A 23,711-nucleotide genomic window follows, 5' to 3' on the forward strand; every position below is an offset into this window, starting at 1 on the left:
AAGAGCAAGCAAATTGGTTAACTGGAGTAAGTGGATCAAGTTGGAAGAAGAAAACAAGACAAATTTGACGTGTGATTTTGATGGCAGAGAACATCAAAGTGGTTTGGTGCACTTAGCAGTTTATTCTATTTTTAAATGTGTGCAGCTTCCCAGTTTTCAATATTAAATATAAAGTTTACACATTTATATATGTTTCAGGCTACATTATTGGAATTTTGAAGACATGAAAACATCAGATGAACCAACCTACAACATCTTGGATTCAGATTGGAAGATGAAGAGAAAATTTAAAGAATGTGGCCTCTAAAGGCGGGTAGTACCTGGAAATATTAACCGACTCACACTGTAAAAATGAGACCATTCTCTAGACCATAGAGGTTATTTTAGTCTGACATCAAGGTTCAAGACAAAATGTTGAACTAAAAACTTTACACTCCTCCCCTCCCCCAATTCAGGCAGGTACCAGCATTGGTGAATATGATTTTCCTTAGTCAGAGGCACTCATTTTTACCCATGTAGACCATCCTTAGGAATTAAATATTGTTTATTTAATGTAGATTATAATGGGAAACTGATTTTTTCCACAATGGCAGATTTCAAGGACTTGGTTCCAAACTGAGCCGAAGCTTCCCAATGCATTTTGTACAGTCTGGGAAAAACTGTGCTGCATTGGCCATTTTTGAAGGCCATCATGCCCTGTAATATAAGGATATCATCTTATTGCTGATATCTTTGGAGAGTTCCAAGCAGACACAGAAAATGAATGGAGGCAAGGACTGTGACGGAGGGGACAAAGATGGAGGTCTTCCAGCTATACAAGTTCCTGTGGGTTGGCAGCGTCGTGTGGATCAAAATGGAGTGCTTTATGTCAGGTGAGCCACCTTATTACCTTTGTCACCTCCACGTGTGCAATCCCGTAATTAAGGAGGTAGAGTCTGTTCCTTTGAGGGAGCAACATACCATCACTGACAGCATTTCACATAAATTTGAGTAAATGACCTTCGTGCTAGAAATATTCGAGTGTTTCATTCTGTACTGTTTTGCAATGTAAATTGCCTTAGGTTACAAGAGAGATTTTTTATGCATTACTTGTGTTTATATAAGATGTCATTCCGCTTATCTCTGTAACAAGGATAAAGAAAAATATGAAGATTTCTAAAAGAAACATATAAGCATCATTACCACATTCACAGGAGAATGTAAAATACTGGAAAGAGACCTGATATCTCTTGACAATATTATCCTGTCCTTCTAGTGCTTCATATGGCTTTTCTGATGTAAGGTTGAGTGTTTTTATCTATAAGCAGTTTCAGTTATGAGTCTTCTTAATTCCTGATATTAATTAAAAATAATTTCCCTATTTTTTTTTCTGTGCAGTTTTTAATCTATTCCATTGCATATAATAGTAAAAAAGAAAAAGTCATGACGGAGATGGCTGTTCCTCTCACAAGTAAAAATCATACAAATAAAATGCAAATGCCTGCTCTTTTTAATTTTGGTAACATGTATCTTGTGTACAAGTTGAATGGAATAACTCAACTATTGACAAGAAGTTTCAGGTTTTTTTTTAACTGACCTATAATATTGTATTAGTTTTATTAGTACAACATAGCGATTCAGTATTTGTATACATTATGAAATGGTCATCTCAATAAGTCTCGTTACCATCTATCATCATACAAATTATTCAATAATGACTGACTATTCCCTATGCTGTCCATTACATCCCTGTGTCTTACTTATTTTATAATTGGAAGACTGTACCTCTTATCCCCTTCATGAATTTTGTCCATCCCTCCACCCGTCTCCCCTCTATCAGCCACCAGTTTGTTTTTTATATCTATGGTCTGTTTCTATTTTGTTTGTGTATTCATTTGTTTTGTTCTTTAGGTTCCACATATAAATGAAGTTATATAGTATTTGTCTTTCTCTGTCTGACATATTTTGCTTAGCGTACTACCCACTCCATTCATCCATGTTGTCACACATGGCCAGATCTCATACTTTTTAATCACTGAGTAATATTCCAGTGTGTTTGTTTGTGTATGCGTCTCTGTGTGTGTACCATATCTCCTTTGTGCATTCATCTATCTATGAACATCTAGGGGGCTTCCATATCTTGGCTATTGCAAATAATGCTGTGATGAACATAGAAGTGCAAATGTCTTTTTGAATGAGTGTTTTCATTGTCTTTGGTTAAATACCTAGAAGTGGAATTACTGGATCATATGGTATTTCTATTTTTAATTTTTTGAGGAAGCTCCATACTGTTTTCCAAACTTGCTGCTCCAATTTACATTCATACCAACAGTGCACAGGGTTCCTTTTTCTCTACATCCTGACCAATACTCGTTATTTCTTATCTTTTTAATGACAGCCACTTTGACACCTGTGAGGAGATATCTCGTTGTGGTTTAGATTTGCATTTCCCTGATAGATAGTGATGTTGAGCATTTTTTCATGTGCCTGTTGGCCATCTCTATGTCTTCTTTGGAAAAATGTCCATTCAGGTCATCTGTACATTTTTTAAATCTGATTATTTGGTTTTTTTTGATATTAAGTTGTATGAGTTCTTTATATATTTTGGATGTTAACCCCTTATTGGATATTTGTCTTTTTGTTTGTTGATGATTTATTTCAGTGTGTAAAAAGCTTTTTAGTTTGATATAGTTTATTTTTATTTTTGCTGTCCTTGCCTGACATGGCAGATCCAAAAAAATATTGCTAAGACTGATGTTGAAGAGCTTACTGCTTATGTTTTCTTTTAAGAGTTTTATGGTTTCAGATCTTACATTCAAGTCTTCAATTTTGAGCTTATTTTTTCTGTGTGGTGCAAGAAGTGGTCCAGTTTCACTGTTTTGCATGTAGCTGTCCAGTTTTCCTAGCAACACTTATTAAAGAGATTGTCTTTTCCCCCATTGTAGGCTCTTGCCTCCTTTGTTGTAGATTAATTGACCATATAACCATAGGTTTATTCTGGGCTCTCTATTCTGTTCCACTGACTTGTGTATCTGTTTTTATGCTAGTACCATATTGTTTTGATTACAATAGCTTTGTAGTATAGTTCGAAATGGGGATTGTGATTAACTCCAGCTTTGTTCTTTCTCAAGATTGACTTGGCTATTCAGAGTCTTTTCTCCTTTTTCATTTGTTATTTTGTTCATTTGGGTCCTCTCTTTTTTTTTCTTGATGAGTCTAGCTAAATGTCTTAAATTTTGTTTATCTTTTCAAAGAAGCAGCTCTTAGTTTCATCGATCTTTTCTATTTTTTTTTATTTTTAGTCTCTATTTCATTTATTTCCATTCTAATGTTTATTTCCTTTTTCTACTAACTTTGGGTTTTATTTGTTCTTTTCCTAGTTCCTTTAGGTGTAGGATTAAATTATTTATTTGAGATTTTCTTGTTTCTTGAAGCAGGCCTGTGTCACTATAAACGTCCCTCCTAACACTGCTTTTGCTGCATCCTATAGATTTTAGAATGTTGTGTTTATTTGTCTCAAAATATTTTTTTATTTCTTCTTTGATTTCTTCATTGACCAATAGTTGTTCAGTAGCATGATGTTTAGTCTCCATGTGTTTGTGTTTTTTCAATTTGTCTTCTTGTAATTGATTTTACATTTGTTTTATACTGTTGTGGTTGGAAAAGATGGTTTATATGATTTCAGTCTCTTAAATTTACTTATTCTGCACCCTGACATCATGCTCCATTTGCACTTGAGATGGAATGTTCTATACATATCTAATAAGTCCATCTGGTCTAGTGGGTCATTTAAGGCCAATATTCCTTATTGATGTTCTGTCTGGATGATCTATCCATTGATGTAAGTGGGGTGTTAAAACCCCCTAATATTATAGTATTGCTGTCAGTTTATCCCTTTGTGTCTCTTAATATTTGCTTTATATATTTAGGTGCTACTATGTTGAGTACATAAATATTTGCAAATGTTATATCTTCTTGTTGAATTGATCCCTTTATCATTTTGTGATTTCTTTTTTTTATTTCTTGTTACAGTCTTCGTTATAAAGTCTATTTTTGATATAAGTATTTCTACCCCAGCTTTGATTTTGTTTCCATTTGCATAGAGTATCTTTTTTCATTTCTTCAATTTCAGTCTGTGTGTGTGTCCTTAGATCTGAAGTAAGTCTCTTATAGGCAGCATACAGATGGGTCTTGTTTCTGTTTTTGTTTTTGTTTTTTTAATCCATTCAGCCACTCTTTGTCTTTTGATTGGAACATTTAGTTCATTTATACTTAAAGTAATTATTGATAAGTGTGTACTTATTGCCATTTTGTTGTTTTCTGGTTGTTTTTGTAGTTCTTCTCTGTTCCTTTCTTCTCTTGCTCTCTTCCTTTGTGATTTTATGATGTTCTTTAGTTTTATGTTTGGATTCCTTTCCCTTTATTTTTTGTGTATCTATTTTAGTTTTTAGTTTTTGGTTACCATGAGGTTCATATATAACAACTTATACATATAGCAATCTATTTTAAGTTGGTGGTTGCCTAAGTTTGAAAGCATTCTAAAAGCACTACATTTTTGCTTTCCCTCTACCCACATTTTATGTTTTTGATGTTATGTTTTACATCTTTTTATTTTGTGTATCTTTTAGTTATTGCAGATATCATTGATTTTACTACTTTTGTCTTTTAACCTTCATACTAGCATTATAAGTGGTTGATCACTACCTTTCCTGTATATTTGCCTTTACCAGTGAGATTTTTTTTTCTTTCATATATTTTCTTACTTCTAGTCATGGCCTTTTCTTTTCAACTTAAAGTAGTCCCTTTAATATTTCTTATAAAGCCAATTTAGTTATGATGAACTCCTTTAGCTTTTGCTTGTCTGGGAAACTATTTATCGCTCCTTCAATTCTGATTGATAACTTTGCCTGGCAAAGTATCCTTGGTTGTAAGCTTTTTCCTTTCATCACTTTGAATTTATCATGCCACTCTCTTCTGGCCTACAAAGTTTCTGCTGAAAAATCAGCTGATAGTCTTATGGGCATTCCCTAATAAGTAACTAATTTTTTTCTTTTTTCTTTTTCTTTTTTTTTTTTTAAGGATTCTCTCTTTATCTTTAATTTTTGACATTTAATTGTAATGTGTCTTGGTGTAGATCTGTAGGTTCATCTTGTTTGGGACTCTCTGTGCTTCCTGAACCTGGATGTCTCTTTTCTTCCCCAGGTCAGGGACATTTTCAGCTATTATTTTTTCAAATAAGTTTCCAACACTTTCTTTCTTCTACTTATGTGACCCCTAAATATAATGTGGATGTTAGTATGCTTGATGTTGTTTCAGGGGTTTCTTAAACTGTCCTCATTTGTTTAAATTATTTTTTATCTTTTCTCATTCAATTTAGGCTATTTCCATTACCCTGTCTTCCAGATTGCTGATCCATTTTTCTGTATCATCTAATCTGCTGTTTATTCCCTCTAGTGTATTTTTCACTTCTGTTATGGTATTCTTCAGCTCTGATTGGTACTTTCTTTTATTTTCTATCTCTTTGTTGAAGTTCTAAATGTGTTGTTCAGCCATTGTTCTCACAAGTTCAGTAAGCATGTTTATGACCATAACTGATCTCTTTAACAGATAGATTGTTTATCTCTGTTTGTTTCGTTCTTTTTTTTTTTTTTTTGAGGTTTTATCTTGTTCTTTTGAACATAGTCCTCTGTCTCCTCATTTTGCCTACCTCTCTGTGTTTGTTTCTATGTATTAGGCAGTTCAGCTACCACTCCGGTCTTGAAGGAGTGGCCTATATAAGATGTCCTATGGGGCCAAAAGTGCAATCCTCCCTAACCACTGGAGTCAGCTGCTACAGGGGTATCCCTTGTATGGGCATTGTGTACCCTCCTATTGTGATGGGGCCACAATTGCTGTGGTTGTACTGCTGGGCAGGGCTGACCCCTGGCCTGGTTGGCTTGTGGCCCCGGGGGTAACTGCTGCAGGCATGCTGGTGGGCAAGATTAGTGTTTTGTTGGCTGCAAGGCCTGGTGGAGGTGCAAGGTTGTGTAGAGCTCTCAGCAACGCACACCCTTGGCATTAGTGGTCTAGTAGGAGGATTCCAAAATGGATCCAGTGCCTAGATCAGCATGGCAGAATGAGGTAGCAGAAATGACTGTCGCCAGTGTCTTAGTCCTTGGGAAGAGGCCCTGCCGCCTCATGCCTCTCCAGCAGGCACTCCAAGATTGGTAAGTAGGTATTCTTCACTGTGGCCTATGCACTTTTCAATCTAGTGTTTTTGCTCTAGTTTCGAGTCTATGCATGAAGCCCTTTAGAGCAGTTTTTTTTTTTTTTTTCCTATAAATATGTAGTTTTTCTGGACATATTCTCTGTTGGTTTTCAAAGCCAGCTATTTTGGGGGCTTGTCCCTCCTGTGCAAGATCTAAGGGTTGGATTGCCTGATGTGGAGCTTAAATCACTTGTTTTTTAGGGAAGAGTTCCATACCTTTGAGATCCTTCCTGACTGTGGAACTTCATGCCTCGGGTGTGGTTTTTTCCTTATTGAGACTGTATCTCTGCCTCTTCCACCCATCTCAGTGCTGCCCCTTGTTGTGGAGGCTCTCTGTTCATCTAGTTTCTAGGTCTTTAAGGGGCAATATTCCATATGTAGTTGTAGATTTATTATGTCCATGGGAGGAGTTGAGCTCAGGATTTTCCTATACTATTCATCTTGAATGCTTAACCAAGTTTTAGTCTTCTTATTAAACAAATGCCACCTAAGTTACTTATTTTGTAGCTTATCAGGGAGTATATGAAAGGTTATGATAACATAAATCTTTCTTTGTGATGTAATAAAAATACTATCAGAAACAGACTTAGGACTTTTTAAAAGATATAACATTGCATCATTACATTACATTACATCATTACATTTTAAAAGATATAACATTGCATCATTAATGTGGTTACATTACATTACATTAATGCTATTTCTTTCAGTGTGGTTATTTGTATCCCACTTCGGTGGAATTCTCTATTTGTACAAGGATGTATTTATATAAATGAGATCTTTTCTATCATATAAATACAAATGATTTCATACCTTAACAACTCAAAAGTCAGTTTAGATTTTATCTCAGATCTGTTTACTTTGTGTAAGTTGTTTCTTGAGGGAAACTTAATTACCTATTGAAATTGTTTTGCACATAAGTATTTTATTTCTGTAATAGTAAAGATGTGCTCTATATTAATTGGAGTGAAGAGAAAAGAAAGCAGGGAATATGGAGCTCATCTCACAGTAGATAAAATGGACAAGGACACATAACTTTTTTGAAGTGTTCCTATTGCCAATGTTGTTTAAAAACTGCTAAAAATACTTTGCTCTAATATAGCAAGATATCGGTGTTACTGTTTATATTTATGGTTAGTCTAGCCTGTAAGGAGCAAATATATATTCAACTTAGAGCAAATGAGTCTAAAATCTTAAGAATTTAATTTTTTTACTTCATCTCCATCCCTATAAAAGATATATCAGCTTTTCAGATTGCTGAGAACTAAGTTAAACCAAGTTAAGTCTAAGAATCTGTCATTCATCTTGTTCATTTATGATTTTCCAAGTGTAAGCAGACTTCATTATCTGTTACTGTGAGTTCTCCAAATCCAGATCTATACACTAAGAATTATTTTGGAAACAAACTTTGCTAGATAAGATTCAGCACCATCAAATAAACTAAGTCAGCATGGTTTTTATTTGTTTGTATATATAACTGGTAAAATTACTACTTAAACATATATAGGAGGCTAGCCCTCCTTCTGTAGCTCCCTTCTCAATGTGCAGTTTACTTGTAATTTTTAGGTTAGTCTCCAGCTGCTCCTGCCTGGGGGTGGCATTGAGGCTGCACATTAAATTTCCCACCTGCTTCCAATCTTTTGAGCTTTATCTGTGCCGTAAGACTTGTAACTATTTTTTATATTAATTATTACTCCCAAAAGTTAATTAAAGAGCTACAACTGAAGGGAAGAACTCAACTGACTGATTGAGAGGAAATGTTTTTAAAGTATCTAGAGTAGAGTACTCTAATAGAATTCAGGAATTCTTGTCTTCAGGTTTCATTTTACAATTAAATTCCTCTAGGATTCAGTCCATATGCTTTCTTTAACTATAAAATGCTAGGCAGTTTCTTTTCACAAAATTCATGAATTCTTCATATGACAACTGATTGGTAATCTTGTTTTATAAAAATTACCAGACCTTCAAAATCATCTGGTTGCCCCTACCACTGCGGTGGAACTCAATCTGTAACATGGGAATTATTTTTTGCATATCATCTGTAAAAAATTGTTAGTCTAAACAAAAGAATGAGTCAACAATGTTGAGGATTTTAATTGAGACTTTCTACATTCATAAGTCACTTATATGATTGTCCATAAATATGAATTGCATTTTAAAGCTGGTTTATTTATAGATCTAAAACTATTACCTCTGTTTTTGTACAGGCAGTCTGCCCCCAGTAGAGTAATGCTTTGTATACAAAATAGAGAGTATAGTTTCTGGATAAATTTAATCAGAGGCTAAAGTGAAGGTTTCAGTAAATAGTCATAAATAAGATATTCTTGAATGAAAAATATATGATAATTTTCAAAGCATAATATGCATTTAAGTTGTAAAATCAACATATTAATAGTAAAAGTCCTAAGGTGCAGATAGCCCGTTTTAAACTAACCCTCATTGTAAATAAAAATCAAAGACTTATCCTGTCATCTGAATTAGTATCTAATCTGTAAGCTTAAACTTGATCAGTATTCATGTATTATACTGACTTTTTGACCCAAAGAGTAGTAACATTGAGAGAACTACCCCAATTACCAACCAGAAGACCTGCAAGGCACTTTTCTGCCATGTAAAACCCTATTTTCTTAAGGAGTTCCCCATCCTTTGTCAGGTCTGCATGGCTCCTCTTTCCTTACCAATAGGGTATGGTTCTTCAGTACAATTTGAGTTGGGCCACACTTGTTTATCTTCAAAGAAACACATGGATTGGGAAAAAAAGAGAAATCTGCTTTTACACTGGGGCAATTTGGTTCTAGACCCCAAGACTAAAGGCAAGAACGTGTTAGCTCCAACTTTTATAGACTTAGTGACTTTCTGGTTTAACTTCCAACATGTTCCTAAATTTCAGTCTTTCCTCAAACAGCTTTAAAGGTAGATCTTCTAGTTTAAAATAATAACTACTTTCATGTAGTTTTCTTGGTCCTTTCTTGCCTGCTTCTGTACTTTTTTAAGAATAACATTTTTCCCATCCCCTTAGTCCACTCTTGGTTTTCAAAATACTTTTATTTAATTTTCTATGAAAATCTCTATTTTTCTGAGAAATAGTTTGGTTAAAAGAAAGAGTGATAGTGTTAAAGGCTATAATTTAGTAGATAACATAATATTGACAAAGCAAATGTTTTTCCTTAGTAGGAAAATGTCATCTTGTGAAGGACAGTAAGACTATGAATTATGCCTTTTTTCATTTAATATGTGCAGTCGGAATTATTTCCTGATGTTTTTTTAAACTATTTTTACAGTCCCAGTGGGTCTTTGTTATCTTGCTTGGAGCAGGTTAAAACATACCTGCTTACTGACGGAACATGCAAGTGTGGCTTGGAATGTCCTCTTATTCTTCCCAAGGTAACCATTTAACAACAGATCTCTTGGCAGTTTTGTATTTTTTTAGGTGTTTCATATATTTGCTTTTCTCATTTGGCATTTCATTTTTATATTACTTCTCCAATCATATATGCATTTTAAAGTCTTTATCTAATTAGATATCTTTTGCATGCGTTCTGGAATGCTTAAAATTGCAGGAAATAGTTAAGTCCCAGTCATGTTCAAAGGTGACAAACTATATTCATATTAAATATTTCATCAAAATCTTTTTAGCACCCTTTTATTTGAGCTACACCCATGCTCACTGTTTAATAGTATTTTTCCCCTACTATAACTGCTCAATCTGCAATATGATTTTTTTGCACTGGTGTTGATAAATTTGCCACAAATACTTCTAAAATCACAAAGCTGAACCCTCCGAGCCAAAAGTAAAGCTGTTTTAGTCCTTTGCTAGGTAAAAAATACAGTTATTTTAAATAATTAAATATTTTAGAATAGAATAGGAACAGGTCATTGTTCGCTGAATATCACGTGCTAATCTTAGAACTAAAGTTTAATAAATAGTTTTTTCCTTTTGTGTCACCTCATTCACCCCCCAAAAAGCATTTGAAACGGTCTGTAAGTGTATACACAATAAGTAATAAGATTTTTTAAAAATAGAGTAATAGACTTTTTAAATCCATGAAAAAGTAATATTAATATAATAATATATAAAGCCAAAGACAAAGTTAGCATGTAGAAATGTCAGCTCTTACGGGTTTTTAACTGTACTTCATCTGTTTTTGTACTGTTGTAACATCAGGAAGTATCTAAAATTGGAAACATTATCAGGTATTATACCTTTCCATATATTTATCTTGATTGTCTTATTTTCATTATTTACTTTGTCACTAAAAACCAAGAGTTCAGCAGAAATATTTATTATACTATATATAAAGTTATTTTCTTAAATTTAAAAACTTGAGACAGTTTTGCTCAAATTTATTGCTTAATCTATGCAAAACTTTTCTTATAAAAGATTTTTTTTTTTAATTTATGTTTGTATAGACATTCTAAACAGAATTTTTTCCCCAGGTGTTTAATTTTGATCCTGGAGCTGCTGTGAAACAGAGAACTGCAGAAGATGTTAAAGCAGATGAAGATGTCACAAAGCTATGCATACATAAAAGAAAAATCATTGCAGTGGCTACACTTCACAAAAGCATGGAAGCCCCACATCCTTCTCTGGTGCTCACCAGTCCCGGGGGAGGAACAAGTATGTAATGTGGTGAAAGGTTTAGAAATTTTCCTCCCCAACTTCTCTCCTAGAGGAGTCACTGGAAATCACTTTGCTAAACATTTTCTGAGTCCCCTTTTTAAATATGCAGAATGCTTTTTAAAGTTATATATGTTTTATCATTTTTTTACAAATAGTAAATTAATCTGAAAAATTCCTATGAAGTTATCTCCCCAAATTTCCTATTTAAATCACTGAGTTAACTGAGCAGAATAAACACCAATTAACACATACAAATGCTATGCAAGTACACAGAGCTGAGCTAACAAATGCGAAAGTACCATTGGTTTTTAGGAAACAAATGTAACCTTTCTCCGAGCTGGTTTAGATGTGTGGTATCAAGTCCTCAAACAGAACCAGCAATATTGTCCAGAGTTAGCAGTGTTAGTTGGTTTTTTTTGTTTTTTGTTTTTTTAAGATTTTATGTATTTATTTGAGAGAGAGAGAGAGAGAGCAGTGAGGGGGACAGAGGGAAAAGCAGACTCCCCGCTGAGCAGGGAATAAGGCTCATTCCCAGGGTCCCGGGATCATGACCTGAGCTGAAGGCAGATGCTTAACCAACTGAGCCACACAGGTGCCCCCAGTGTTATTCTTTCAGTCACTTAATAGCTATTTCTTGAACACCTACTAAGAGAAATCACCTTATCAGAAACTTTTCATACCTCCACCACACACAGAAACCACACACATGCATGCATGCTTTTATTTTTTTTTAATTTCAAAGCTGCAGAAAAATTACATTAACAGTTCACTGAGCACCCAAGTACCCTTCACTTGACAATTAACATTTTGTGGCAAAAGTTGCAAATATGATGACAATTCATCCCTAAATATTTCAGTACACATGGATGTTCACCTATATAAACCATGACCTAATTATCATATTCAAAAAATTTAACACTTATTATCTAAAATGCAGTGTATATAATTAAAAAATAGTTGTCCTAATAATTTCCAGTTATTCCAGTTGTCCTAATAGTTTCTTCGATTTTTAAATCCAGGAGGCAATCAAAGATTGTACAACTGCACTAAATTGTTACACTTCTTTAACCTACACCAATTTCCCCATCTTTTATTTTTTTTATTTTTATTTTTTAAAGATTTTATTTATTTATTTGAGAGAGAGAGAGCACATGAGGGGGGGAGGGTCAGAGGGAGAAGCAGACTCCCCGCTGAGCAGGGAGCCCGATGCGGGACTCGATCCTGGGACTCCAGTATCATGACCTGAGCCGAAGGCAGTCGCTTAACCAACTGAGCCACCTAGGCGCCCAATTTCCCCATCTTTTAAAATCTATTTTTGAAGAGTCCAGGTCAGTTTTACAAATATTCTTCAAGTTAGATTTGCCTGATTATTTCTTCATTTTTTTTTTTACACTCAGGTTAAACACAGTTTGATAGAATACTGCATAGGTGATGTTATGTCCTCATTAGGAGGCACATAATGTCAATTTATCCCATATTGATGACATTAAGCTTAAGTGCTTGGTTAAAGTTATGTATATCCAATTTCTCCATTGTTAAGGTAACTTTTCCCTTTATAACTAATATGTAATTTGTGGAACTATACTTTGAGACTCAGGAACTTCTTTTTGTATGAGCTAGGATGTGAACTCCTTTCAAAATATTACGATCAACTTAACGGTTGAGTAATAATTCAAGATAAAATATGGCTGAGCACCAAAGCATTTGTTTATGAAGAATAAGTGATATTGTTCTGCAGAGTTCTAAAAAATAGGAACAATGGGTATAACTTGTAGTGATCAGAGAAGGCTTTATGGTAGACCTCAGATTTGAACCAGCCCTGGAAAATGGTAAGATTTAGACATATGAGGGAAATAAGAAAATTCTTATTCAGTATGAGTATAGCATAACTAAGAAATGATGTGGACAGTAACCTGACTTCAGGGAATAGATTAAATTTGCGTAGGTAAGTTGGCGCCAAATCACTAACAGCTTTAGATACAGAAGGACCAGTTGTGACATCACACAGGTAATTGAAGAGTCACACTTAGAACTCATGTGAAGAGAGCAGGAAGAGACAAATTTGGCAGTTATTAGCAGAGAGCTCCTCTTCAATAACCCTCTAACCTTTGAACTTTAACAGGAATGATCAGAAAAAATTGCTCCACTAAGGTATGTAAGAAAAAAAAAATTTAGGGAATTTTTCTTTTTCTTTTAATGAGCTACATTTTTTTAAATTAAAAGATATTGCAACAATTTAAAGACACATTTAATAGTAATAAATTATTTGAAATTTACCATTATCTTGCCACCTTGATATAACTACGTTTTCATTTTGCATATTACTTTGCATGTATCTGCTGTCATTCTCATATCACATTGTATCAATTTTACTTACCTCTTTCTGCAAAGTCTGCCTTGTCACTTTTTTAATGACCCTAACAGAATCTTGATCTAGGTCCTTTGTTGTACTCTATACGTACAAGTTTCATTATTGAAATTACAGGTAAATCTTTAACCAGTATAGGTATAAGAGGTATATCTCCATCCCCTTTTAAAATGATATGCTTTATTGGATTAATTGCTACCCTTTTACTAGCTTCAGACATAGCATTTATTTTAATTTCCTAATATTAAACTATATTATATGGTTGGGATTTAAATAAAAGTTAAGGAGACTCAGGTTGTAGTTTTCATCCCTCTTTATTTACATACATGCGGGTATATTTAGTTTCTGTCTATTCTTTTGAAAGGTCTACTTGAGTATACATGAAAGCACTTGATGAGTGCCCAGCATTTACATTTGCCAACTCTTGTAATAATTTAGTTCCTAAATGTAACACAATGTCGGCATGACTTTTGTTTGTTTATTCAGTATTCCTGTCATTTTAAAGATGGTAACAATTTTTCCCCATGTATGGAAGAAATCCTTTCCAAACCACAGCTGTTTTCTAAATTCTGTTGAATATAAGAATGCCAGTGTCTGTATTTTTAAGCATTGAACTGTACATAATTATATAAATAACCAAAAAAAAAAAAACACACACAACTCCATGGTTTTGTTACTAATAAGGACACAGTTCATCATGTAATAATGCTAATGATTATGTGTTCTGTGCTCTCACTAGATGCTAGGTGCAATGCCCCAAATATTAAAATTCTGTCTTTAATAAGAAAATAAGTTCATTTGGGTTTATCTTCTGCAATTCTCTTGTATCATTGGTTCTCAACTTTTCATATATTATGTGCAGAAACCACTCTATCAAATAATCTCTACCATACCAGAAACAGAAAGCCCACTTTTCCAAGAAAAATATATGTTCACTTCGTTCTTTTATTTCTTTAATGCAGCCTACCTAGACTTCTATATATCTCAGGTTGAGAACTACCGTCTTAGAAATTGTTATGATATAATTTTACCTGTATACTATCTAGCAGGTAGGAGAAGTATATTTACCTTAAGTGTGCGATTATCCATTTAAGTAAATATACCTCTGATTGCAAGTGAACCCAAGTATACTTGCTAATATATTGCCAGTGGGCAATATATAGTATAAATGGTACCACTTTCCTCACCTGTGCCTGTAACAGACTCATTGGCATTTTCTCACAGAGCCCAGCCAGGGTGCGACATCCTTTCAACGTAGCTCTCTAAGCAGCCACCACCAGTTGATGGGAATTGGCATATGAAGCTGATTTTATTTGCCATCTCTGTTTTAGAAGGCACAACTTTATAAATTGTTAAACATCCTCAGGGGCTAAAAAACTTAAACCTAAAATTCTGACATGATAGAATGAAAATTCTGTATGATGAGCCAGCTTGCTTTTGTTGCCTGTATTCTGTCTGATCTCCAAAAGAACTGAAGGGATTCCAAAAAGCCAGGGAGGGAGCAATGCTTGCTGTAAAAAGAGAATACTCAATTGGAACCCAGTACTGAAGATTTTAGCCTTCTGAGTAAATTTTGCATAGGAATTCTATCCTAATAAAAGAGTCACAATCTTTTACCTAAGTTGGTTGACCAAGGCTGTTTTTACAATAATGGCTGATCAAGGGCAAAGAGATTGCAATGTTACACTGTTACAGACTTGATGAAGCTAAGCATGATTGTGATATCACAGCACTTACTATTGTTATCACTCCCATTTTAAAAGAATCAAAATCCCATTCACTTAATTCACTAGAGTTAAGGCTCTTTTGCTCTCCCAGTGAGAATGTTGAGATAAGGAAGAGTTTTCGTTCCTGTCCTGAGGAAGTTTCAGTAAGGTAACAGAAACATTTATAGGGTAACAAATTTTCTGGTGAATATAGCAATGCAATACACAACTAATAAATCATCGAACGTTACACCAAAAACCAATGATGTACTGTATGTTGGCTTATTGAATTTAAATTTTTAAAAAATAGCAATGCATTTAAATTATAAGAAAATATGCCGTATAGGTTATAATTCGCTATTGTAACCCTGTTTTTAAAAAATTCAAATCCGACAAGATAGTAACATCACCATTTCCGTAGAGGCTGTCAGTCTTGATTTTTCATATTATAAATACTGTTAGAATGGCTAATGTGAGTATATACTGATTCAGCTCCCCATCCTTCCTCAACCCATAAGAAGTAAACAAGCATAATGAGCAGTTATTGAGAACCTTTGGTCAACTGAGGGAGAATAATGTGTATTTTTTCCATCGAAGTTTACTGTAGAGTACAGAACTTTTTTTTTAATTGCATAGAGTCACAGCTTCTTTTTGCAAACTTCTATTTCCAGATGCCTTCCCTTCCTCAGTTCTTCCTTTCCTTCCCTCCCCCCCCGTGCCAACACAAAAGAATTGAGAGTACTAACAGAATTTTTGTTTGTCTTTCACATCAGATGCAACTCCAGTAGTACCTTCACGGGCAGCAACTCCAAGATCCGTAAGAAATAAGTCGCATGAAGGAATTACAAATTCTGTAATGCCTGAATGTAAGAATCCTTTCAAGTTAATGATTGGATCATCAAATGCCATGGGAAGGCTATATGTACAAGAATTGCCTGGAAGCCAGCAGCAAGAACTCCACCCTGTCTACCCCCGGCAGAGATTGGGCAGCAGTGAACACGGACAGAAATCTCCATTCCGTGGTAGCCATGGAGGCCTGCCCAGCCCAGCATCGTCAAGTTCCCAGATATATGGAGATGGCTCAATCTCTCCAAGGACTGACCCACTCGGAAGCCCAGATGTTTTCACAAGAAGTAATCCTGGTTTTCATGGAGCTCCCAATTCTAGTCCTATTCATTTGAATAGGACTCCTCTTTCTCCACCTTCAGTAATGCTACATGGTTCTCCTGTACAGTCATCCTGTGCAATGGCTGGAAGGACTAATATACCTCTTTCCCCAACCTTGACTACAAAGAGTCCAGTAATGAAAAAACCAATGTGTAATTTTTCAACTAATATGGAAATACCACGAGCAATGTTCCACCACAAACCACCCCAAGGCCCACCTCCCCCTCCTCCACCTTCTTGTGCTCTTCAGAAAAAGCCATTAACATCCGAGAAAGATCCACTTGGCATTCTTGACCCTATTCCTAGTAAACCGGTGAATCAGAACCCTGTTATCATTAATCCAACTAGTTTCCATTCAAATGTCCACTCTCAGGTACCTGTGATGAATGTAAGCATGCCTCCTGCTGTTGTTCCTTTGCCAAGTAATCTCCCTTTGCCAACCATAAAACCTGGTCATATGAATCATGGGAGTCACATACAAAGAGTTCAGCATTCAGCTTCAACCTCCCTGTCCCCTTCTCCAGTGACATCCCCAGTGCACATGATGGGGACTGGAATTGGAAGGATTGAGGCATCGCCCCAAAGATCACGCTCATCTTCCACATCATCAGATCACGGAAATTTCATGATGCCACCTCTAGGACCCCAGGCCACTTGTAGTGGTATTAAGGTTCCACCCAGGTCACCAAGGTCAACGATAGGGTCCCCAAGGCCATCAATGCCATCAAGCCCTTCTACCAAGTCCGATGGACATCATCAGTACAAGGATATCCCTAACCCATTAATTGCTGGAATGAGTAATGTACTAAGTACCCCAAGCAGTGCAGGTTTTCCTACTGCATCTGCCGGAAGTGGTTCTGTAAAGAGTCAGCCTGGTTTGCTGGGAATGCCTTTAAATCAGATCTTGAACCAGCACAATGCTGCCTCCTTTCCAGCAAGTAGTTTACTCTCAGCAGCAGCCAAAGCACAGCTAGCAAATCAAAACAAACTTGCTGGTAACAACTGCAGCAGCAGTAGCAATTCTGGAGCTGTCGCTGGCAGTAGCAACACTGAAGGACATAGCACTTTAAACACCATGTTCCCTCCTACTGCCAACATGCTTCTCCCGACAGGGGAAGGGCAAAGTGGCCGAGCAGCACTAAGAGATAAGCTGATGTCTCAGCAAAAAGACTCATTGCGGAAAAGAAAACAGCCACCTACCACAGTGTTGAGTTTGCTCAGACAGTCTCAAATGGATAGTTCTGCAGTTCCTAAGCCTGGACCCGACTTGCTGAGAAAGCAGGGTCAGGGTTCCTTTCCCATCAGTTCAATGTCTCAGTTACTACAGTCTATGAGTTGTCAAAGCTCTCACTTGAGTAGCAATAGTACCCCGGGTTGTGGGGGCTCAAATACTGCTTTGCCTTGCTCTGCTAACCAGCTGCATTTTACAGAGCCCAGTATGAACTCCAGTGCTCTTCAGAACTCACTGACACAGAACATACCTTTGAGAGGGGAAGCCGTGCACTGCCACAGTGCAAACACTAACTTTGTCCACAGTAACAGCCCAGTCCCAAACCACCATCTTGCAGGTTTAATAAATCAGATTCAGGCTAGCGGGAACTGTGGGATGCTCAGTCAGTCGGGCGTGGCTTTAGGAAACTCATTACATCCCAATCCACCTCAGTCAAGAATCTCAACGTCCTCCACTCCAGTGATACCAAACAGCATTGTTAGCAGCTATAATCAAACAAGTTCTGAAGCAGGTATGGTTTTACTAGAGAAAAGTACCCCAAGGTACTAAACTTTTCTACGTTTTTTTAAAATTTGTACCAAAATATTTATTATGATAAGAAATGATCCTTTCCCCGTTGTGAAACTGTCATCATTTCTTTAGTATTTATAACTTTATTTACAGAATGCTAGGGATTTGTCTATTAGAAAAAAAGAACAACCAAGGAGATTCCGTGTGTTTCCGTTATTTGTTGTCAATCTGTGTCATTTTGAATTTTGTTTGACTTTCAGTTGGTTATATAACCATTGGACTCTAAACTGCAAAAGAAGCCATAGAAGGCAGGGTTTCCCGGTTCGTGAGACATGTACTTACTTGGTCTATGCCAACATAAAAGCCGTTTCCCCTAGCTTTTGTTTGTATTCAGGTAAATGACGCTCATCTTGGAAAACCCAAAAAAGAAAAAATAAATGGATTTTTTTTTGTTCTTGCTGCTGACCAGAAATAGGTGAATGGATAGGAAAAGGTAACTAGAAGTTGTATGAAGTAGAAAGCTGCCTTCTAATGTGTTCTCTTAACCTAGTTTGCTATCCTTTATTATTATTTGTTTGAGAAAATTCAAAAATGGATATTGGCTCCTCCCTTTTAAAAAAAGGTAATAATTTAAGTTTTCTAATAAAAAAAGGCTTGAAAACCTGATTTCCAGAATTTTTGATCTTGAAATTGTTTTACAATTTTCTTGTAGAAGTTAACCATTATTTTTACCATTGACATTAAGGTTTTGAACCCAAATTTAATTATATCTCTTCGTCCACTATAATGAAGGAGACAAATTTATTTAAAAGTAGACACATTAGAAAGAACTGTGTTTTGTGCAATAGAGTCATCAGAAATTGTTAGAAAAATCAGGAAAGAAGCACTAAAGAGGTAAATTCATTGAGACATCAGATAATCTGACCGTGAAAATACCCAGAACCCAGCACTAATGATTTGAGAGGTTTGTAGGAAATGACAGGGAGGAAACAAAAGGTAATTGTAGAGACAGATACGAAAACAGTGGGCTCTGCAGACCAGATTGCTACTGGAGATGAGAAAACTGCTAGGCTTTTACTAATAAGCTACTGTGTAGATATGTGTAGACTGTAATATACCATCATGCTGCAAAAGCATTAGAACCAACATGTCTGTGTTGCTGAGAGTAAAATCCAGTGTTTTCCTTCCTGGTGTCACTACTTAACACCTGCCCTCCTCCACAACTTGTGTTATGTTCTATGTCTGGATGTCAGTGTTTAATGAAGAACTACTCATTGACCCTCTTTTGTGAAAAAGAATATACGATGGAGAAGATAATCGAAATGATTAGTGCCTTCTTGATATTCTTAACCTAAAGAATCTCATGAACCTATTTTGTATGTGTTTAACAGGATCCTTCTTCCAAAGGGGCTTCCAACTTTTCAATGACTCATATTCCTTTTTGAATAATTCTACACGAGTGAAAATTTAATCTTATGCTTTTAGCAGATTAAAGCCACATAAAATCCGTAACTATTTTAAGATATACCGTATTTATTAAGCATGCCTTCAGTCATTTGGATGAGGCATTGTTAGTCTCCTTGTATTATATATCTTTACATAATTGATACCCCTTACCTCAACTTACTTTGTTTCAGGTCTGAGTTCATATTGCAAAGTGTATATATTTTATTAATGATGTATTGCAGTTCATCCATAATGGAAAAGACCAACACTTATTTATGTTTTTGTTTCTTCTGAATGTTAAGTTTATAGACTTATTTTATATAGTCTTGGACATGTATTTTCTTGTTCCATGAACCTTTGTAAAGCGTCAGATCTGGATTGACAGTGCTGGGAGTGTCAAACACACAGGTTGAAAAATTTATTAATATGAGAAAAGTGTTAGCATAGAAGTAGCTAAATGGGACAAGAATAAATGTCTAGTAATGATATGGATGTGACCAATCATGTGTAAGCTAACAGAAAGCATATACTTGATGAAAATCTAGGTCAGTAAAAATTTTTAAAATATTAAACCTAATAAAATTAAATACTAATTAATGTACATAGATCTGATGTGCAGCTGGTTGTGAAAATGGGTAGATTTACTAATTAATGTATCTCTTTTGATGAGTTGAATATTGAAGAAGTCTCTAATGCCATGTTTCTTTTTGATACACAGTAAACTGTGCCAACTGAATGTACTGTCATTATAATTGCTCAGCCTAAATATTTATTTACACTGACATTTATTCATCCATCAAATAAGTACCAAGGCTAGGCATGCAGAGTGAACCAGCAGATGACAATCACAGCTATCCCTGTAAGTTCAGCTAGGTATTCCTAGCATACCAGTAAGACATCAGAAGAAAAATGCATTTTACTCTTAAAATGTTGCTTGTAGCTATCGAGTACTTATTATGTGCCAGATGATTTACCTATATTACTTCTAATTTGTGTAGTTTCCCAAAATATAAGGTATTATTGCCCCCATTTTAGAGATGAGTAACTGAGCATCAGAGAACTTAAATAACTGTCCGAGATTATGCATAACTGAATTAAGATTTGAACTCAGGTTCATCTGATCCTAAAATCCATTTTCTTCCCAGCTGTACAAGTTCTTCATCTAAAACATTTAGTAGTCAAAAATGCTGTTTTCACTTGCAAAATCTTTAAAAATGCCCAACAGGTCATGAATTAAAGCACATCAGTGAGTGTTAAAAGCCACATTTGTAAACTTTTGATGCACTTTTAGACAAAAGTCAGTTATTTTTGCCTTCTCTCTGGACTCTGATATCATAGTATATAATGATTAGGATATTTATGTCAACACAGATGAAATGTCCAAACTTATCAAGAGAACTGCCCCTCGTTTGTGAATCACATTTGGTGACCTTTATTTTAATGAATTTGTATCACCTCACTTAATCAAATAAGAATGTGTTTCCTAGTGAGTGACGTGTCAGTAGATCTTTGAAGGAGGCAACTATGTAGATATGAGTTCTGCCCTTCCGAGCATGATCACACAGTGCAGGGTGGGGGGGAAGAGCCCCACAGGAACATGGTCCTACTCTTCTCTATGGTAACGGATCCTGGACAGAACTCAAGTGACCTGCTCAACCCAGTGCCTTTTCCACTCTCCTAAGCAGCTCAAAAATGTTACAGTAAGACCTTGATTAAGAGAAGAAATCACTTGCTCTGAGAACACTTAATTTGATTGGTAATTTATTTTCAGACACTTCTTTTAAAATTTTTTTCTATTATAAACAACCCAAATACTGATTTTTTTTTACTACCTCTGCCTCCCATTCCCACATTTGAGATGTAATACATTTTAGAATTCACATATAGGCCTAAAAAAAATCAGATAAAAGATATAAAATGCTTAGAAAATATTTCTAAAATTTAAGACTATACAAGACTTTATTAATTCTATTTGGGGTTTTGAAATTGCCTTCCCATGAAAGCTCTCTGAGCACTTTGCTTGTAACGTTTACAGGTTTCTATTAACTTTTTGGATATCAAATTACAAGTAAAGTTTAATATTTCCATGTAACAGATTTAGAAAATGACCAGTAGGATACTTGCTGACATTCCTCAAGTTGTAAAGCAAAGCTCTGGTGGATCTGGCAACCAAACCCCAAAGTTCCTGATTCTCAGTCCAAACATTCAAACTGCTGAATGCAGGTATGTTCTGAAATCCAACAGTAGTGTACGTTTAAAGCAACTTTCCCTTTATGAAGAGAGCCAAGTTTCAGCATTTAAGTGGTTCCAGCATGTGTCCTGTGGTGTTTGGTTTAGGGAGGAATCCAAGAGCAAGTACCCTTGCTTGGCAAATTTTATCAGGCCCGTGCCGCCTGCCTGCTGGCCAGAGAACAAAACCACACGTGCCAGGAATCTCGGCCTCTGCAGAGGACCTAGTCTTGTCAGTGTCCATGTGGCCTGGGGTTTTTTACAATTTTCAAAGAAGAAAAAAGATTTAGACTACTCTGCTCACCAATTTAATAACTGAACCTTACCTTCTCCATTGTGATAATCATGAAATACAACTTTTTCACTTTAAAAGCCCTTCTATATTCTCTTATTTTTTCTAATAAAAAAATATTTAATCAACTCTTCTAAACACATGCAAATAGAATCCTCTGAAGAGGCAGAGTATGAGTTTGTACCAGAAGAGAAAATAATTCAAACCTTGATTTGCCTTAACTCTTAGAGATACATGGACTAACAAGAATATAAATAAACCTATGAGTAAATGTATGTTCATGGATATTTATACATATTTTTTAAAAACTCTGGAAAAGAAAGAGTTTTTCTTTCAGCACAAAATACATTTGATTGAAACTCAGTACAGCCATTGATATGGTAGGTATAAGAAAATGAAATAGAGACCACAAAAGAACACCTTGGGTAAAAGACTGCAAAGTAATGAGCTTGGTTTTTTTGTTCTATGTGTTTATTTATTCTCAGAACATGCCAGTAAAAAAATAAATAAATAAAGGGACATTGTCATGCCCTACATTTGAAGTTACAGGTGCAAAAAGATTGTGGGATAAAAATGCTCAAGAATGGATTGTACTATATAAGTTAGCCGTCTCAGGATACAGAAAGTTTGTGTAGAAATAATTTTCTAGTCTTATAGAGACTAATGTAGAGGGAAGAAGGGCAAAGGCTCCTTTAAGGTTGTGACTGAATTAATAATAGTTGCTATTAAAAGTATTTCCACCCAAAATTTTTAAATGCTTAGATTTTATCCCTCATCTGATGCACAAGGCTTCTAGGTTCAAAGTTGCCTTCTGCTCTGTTTTTTAACCAAATACCAAAACTCTATTAAATTCTTGACTGTGTGATAAAAATCTATGTCTGTTCTTTCAGTTAAGTTTTCGCAAAATGAGCCATTTCTTCTTTGCTGTAAGATATTTTAACAACAATGTCTTGCTGTTTAAGAAGGTTTCCGATTATCAGGGTAACACCACTTGTTTTGTTTACATATTCCAGGTTTAATGTTTCCTTGTGTACAAAAGAAGGAGTTAAAATATGTTTGACTTTAGACATTGATTGAGTCTGTATAATCAAAGGTGAAAACAGAACTCAGAGTGGTGTGATATGTTTGCTGATTCAATGATCTATTTTGTACCTTTCAAAAAATAAATTGTCCCAGTGTGCAAGTTGGGAGAATTTTATTCCATTGCAATACACTGAACTCACTTATGAAGTCACTAGAAATCCTTGAGTTCTCTAGGACATGCCTAAGCTACTATTTACTAAAATCAAGTGGTCTGAAAACATTGACGCAGCTTTAAAAGTACCCAAATTCTAGGCAGTAAATGTTAACTCTACAAGAATTTGACTCATTAAAATTATGCTTAAAAATATTTCTATGGCATCATCAAAAGAGATTTAATTTCCACATGCATATAGTACTAGATATATCATAGAGTTCTTCCTTTATAGGAACTCATATCAAAACAACATTAATGCCAATCAAGCAAAGAGTAGAGTAAAAATTATTTTGTAAGAACTATACTTCTTGAAAATTCAAAGTAACAACTCACCTTCTTACAGATTAAAAATGGAACTAAACACAGAAGTCTGAAGGAGTTGCTGAGATACTCCTGGGGGAGAGCTGCTCCAGGAAATTTCAGAGTTATCTGTCCAAGACCCATGGGTACAGGTATAAGGGAGCATATTTATCATAGAGACCCTAGAGCAGGACTCTTGTGCTGCAACTCCACAGGGATACCTCTCACACTAGAGAGCCTAATAAACATGCTTCCTGGAGCACAACTCCATAGACCATTCCCCACAAAGTTGAGCAACTCAGAGGCCTGGTTTTAAGGCAGTGTTTTTCAACCTTTTGGTACTTCTTCCTACAGTGAGAAATTAAGTTGCATTATAAT

The 23,711-nt window shown here is 35.4% G+C and overlaps 1 protein-coding gene across 2 annotated transcripts in view; it reads left to right on the forward strand.

The window, feature by feature from the left end:
- The first annotated feature begins 591 nt into the window (after positions 1-591).
- The window catches only part of MBD5 (methyl-CpG binding domain protein 5), a 60,712-nt gene continuing 37,592 nt past the window's right edge, over positions 592-23,711 (forward strand). The window contains exons 1-4 of one of the 2 annotated variants that reach the window (XM_044913283.1): positions 592-872; positions 9,508-9,610; positions 10,664-10,844; positions 15,695-17,830. In XM_044913283.1, the coding sequence (XP_044769218.1) occupies positions 760-872; positions 9,508-9,610; positions 10,664-10,844; positions 15,695-17,830 (2,533 nt within the window). In that variant the 5' untranslated portion in view covers positions 592-759. The remainder of the gene's footprint in view (positions 873-9,507; positions 9,611-10,663; positions 10,845-15,694; positions 17,831-23,711) is intronic. The other variant, XM_021702943.1, reaches the window with a different exon arrangement.

The sequence above is a fragment of the Neomonachus schauinslandi genome, chromosome 3, assembly GCF_002201575.2.
Source record: "Neomonachus schauinslandi chromosome 3, ASM220157v2, whole genome shotgun sequence".
Classification (NCBI taxonomy): domain Eukaryota; kingdom Metazoa; phylum Chordata; class Mammalia; order Carnivora; family Phocidae; genus Neomonachus; species Neomonachus schauinslandi.